This window comes from Lissotriton vulgaris, chromosome 11 (genome assembly GCF_964263255.1).
Source record: "Lissotriton vulgaris chromosome 11, aLisVul1.2, whole genome shotgun sequence".
NCBI classification, from domain to species: Eukaryota; Metazoa; Chordata; class Amphibia; order Caudata; family Salamandridae; genus Lissotriton; species Lissotriton vulgaris.
In genome coordinates this window covers 981,283,456-981,286,542 of record NC_141699.1, presented here as the reverse complement: position 1 = coordinate 981,286,542, position 3,087 = coordinate 981,283,456, and the positions used below count along the sequence as shown (strand labels likewise).

Sequence of the window (3,087 nt, the reverse complement as noted above, 5' to 3'; positions counted from 1 at the left end):
CAGCAAGTGTGACAAGATAAAAACAAGATTTAAAGGCCTGTTTACAGAAAGGAGCACTGGTGTAAGAACACAAGGGCCCTTGTTAACAGGTTGTGCTCCACAGAAGGCGTAACCTCAAGCTGGGCAGCCTAAAACAAAGAAAGCCAGAAAACCGAAAGCAAGCAACTGTGAGTTACTAACACCAAAGCCAATTATAAGCAATGCGCGGAATGCATTCCCAGGGAAGCTTTCCAAATGTCTCGGAGATGCCTTTAGGAAACCTTTCTGACAGGCTCCGACCTACAAATTAAAGTGACCTTCTGTAATGTAACCAATGTAAAGAGAAAGCCTCAAGGCACCAGAATGCACTGGGTCCCATTCCTTGAAGTAAATACTGAAGCCTCCTTGTCTGTGAATTCAGTTACACTGGCGTTTCAACTAACATCGCTTTGCTTGCTGAGACCTTTCAGCTCTGACTTACAAAGTTAAAAGCGAAACTACAAATCCCAAAATGCAATGCTCTTTTGCCTACGGATCGGGAGCTGGCCAACGCGTCACTTATGACTTGGACCACTTGGCAGCTGTGAATGTAATAAGCTGCCTGTGTTTTGCATCTGCATTATTTCAAAGTTATAAAGCATCCTTTCGGATTAATTTAGAAAAGTTATCTCTAAAAATAAAGAGAACGAAAGAGTAAAGTGAAAGGGTGGAATAAATAGAGTGTTAAGTCGGTAAATTAACATTTTGAGAAGGTTAATCAATAAAACCGTGAGAGGAAAGGACGAGTGGGTGAAACTTCGACTGGTCTGTCCCAGGCCTCCCCCTCCCTACGCGTCAGCCGAGGCTCCTGTTTCCTGGCTTTGGATGGGGCAGTTGCCCCGTGGCTGTGTAGTGCTGCGGTAGCCAATACTGGGATGCGTCGAGATTGGAGCATTAACCCCTGCGTGCCCGCGCAGGGCAGCTGGGAGCCCGCGCACGTTTCCCATGAGCCATCTGCGGCCGGGCTGCCTGTCACAGATGCTCTGTGAGGTTGGGCAGGATGCAGAGCCGGTGAGGGTCGCTTCGGGGCTGAGAGGTGACCGGTGCTCGGAAGGGACAGCAGCAGCACTGGGAGAACTCCTGACCTGCCCAGCAGCCGGGTCTGTGCCCTCCAGAGGGTGCCAGGCTGCGGGTAGTGCGACCGGACGAGTGCCGCAGCATTGCCACTTGCTGCCAGGGGGCACAGATTTACATACGACTTCATCAGCGCGAGTACTGAGTAGACAAACTCCTGTGTTGCGGCGGGGGCACCAGGCGGGCAGGGCGGCGGGGCTCGTGCACAGCGGGCCGATGACTTCCAAGACCCCTGAGCAGGAAGGGGTAAAGCGGTGGGGGCTGCCGGTGGGGACCTGGGAGTGAAGCTGCCGGGGATATGGTATTCGAGGAGGTGTGAGGAACAGGGGTGTCAGGCTACAGAAGAGCATGGGACAGCGGGGCCCCCAGACTGCAGGAGGGTGAGCTGAACGCTGCAGCAGAGCAAGGGATCGCAGCGCCTTGACGCCTTCGGGGATTTCTTCGCGCTATATCAGTTGGTCATTCATTCATTCGGGTGGTGCCACACTGCAGGGGAGTAAAGGATGCGTGGGGTGGCAGAGTGAAGGAAGGATTGAGGCGGTAGGAGAGGCAGTTTTCACGAGGGTGTGAGGCTGGAAGAGCCCAGGAAGAAGGCTGCGGTAAGGTGGGAGCGGTTCGAACTGAGGGGGGTAGTGAGAAAGTAACTGGGCGTGCAGAGGGGTGCCAGGTAGCAGGGGGGCGCACGATGTAGCAGGGTGTGAAGCTGCACGGGTGCTGGGTGCAGAGGTTTCCAGGCTCTAGGGTGCTGTGGGTATTCAGTAGGTGAGACGCTGTCTGATCCTCAGGCTGACAGGTTCCTGGGTTGTGAGGCTGCAAGAGGTGGGGACGCCGCAGGGGTGCCAGGGAGCAGGGGGCCCAAACCGAAGCAGGGTGTGAAGCTGCACGGGTGCTGGGGTGCAGAAGTTTCCAGGCTGTAGGCATCAGTGGGCGAGACATTGGGACGCCGCAGGGTTGCCAGGCTCCAGAGAGTGGAACTCACAGGGGTGACACATAGCAGGGGGGTAAGCCTTCACGGGCTGGGTCCTGCATGTAGTGCCATCACCTCCAGGCTGCCGCTGGTGCCCCTCTGCCGGGGAGGAGCACATGCCCCCGCGGGCCGTGCCGCCCCCATGCCCGCCGCCCGTGCCTTGGCCACCCTGGTGCTCTGCGGCCTGCTGAGGCTGTGCCGGGGCAGCTGGAGCTGCGGGGAGCTGAGCTGCGCGGAGAAGGAGGGCTGCTGCGTGTTTGGCAACTCCACGTACACGGAGATCAAGTGCTGCCAGCTGCCCTTCCACACTTTCCTGGACAACGTGGGCTGGTTCGTGCGCAAGCTCTCCGGGCTGCTCATCCTGCTGGTGCTGTTCGCCATCGGATACTTCCTGCAGCGCATCATCTGCCCCAGCCCGCGCAGGCCGCCCGGGGGGCGCAGCCAGCGGCCGGCGCGCAGCGACCCGGAGTGCCCGGCCGCCCTGAACCCGGACACCCGCGAGGGCTCGCAGGACTCGCTGCTGGACAGCGGCCGGCTGCTGCAGCCGCCCGAGCACGAGCTGCACATCATCTCGCCCGTCTTCCTGCAGCTGCCCAGCTACGAGGAGGTCAAGTACCTGCCAACCTACGAGGAGAGCATGGGCGGGCTCAGCCCGGTCATCGTGCTGCCCGTGTCCGCCATCCCGGCCCTGCCGGTGCGGGAGCTGGAGGGGGCCCGGGGCCCCAGGTGAGCTGGAAGCCAGGAGGGGCCCCAGGTGAGCTGGAAGCCAGGAGGGGCCCTAGGTGTGCTGGAAGCCAGGAGCAGGAGGGGGCCCGGGGCACTGGTGAGCTGGAAGCCATGAGCAGGAGGGGGCCCGGGGCCCCAGGTATGCTGGAAGGCAGGAGGGGCCCCCCGGTGTGCTGGAAGCCAGGAGGGGGCCCTGGTGAGCTGGAAGCCAGAAGCAGGAGGGGGGCCGGGCCCCAGGTGAGCTGGAAGCCAGCAGCAGGAGGGGGGCCGGGCCCCAGGTGAGCTGGAAGCCACACGTGGTG

General features: G+C 60.3%; 1 protein-coding gene across 1 annotated transcript; it reads left to right on the top strand.

Moving 5' to 3' along the window:
* Positions 1-2,099: 2,099 nt before the first annotated feature.
* C11H3orf80 (chromosome 11 C3orf80 homolog) lies at positions 2,100-2,817 on the top strand. Its single transcript, XM_086944912.1, is given in 2 exon segments — positions 2,100-2,777; positions 2,779-2,817. Coding segments are annotated over 2 exon segments (615 nt in total). The 5' UTR covers positions 2,100-2,201.
* Positions 2,818-3,087: the final 270 nt, after the last annotated feature.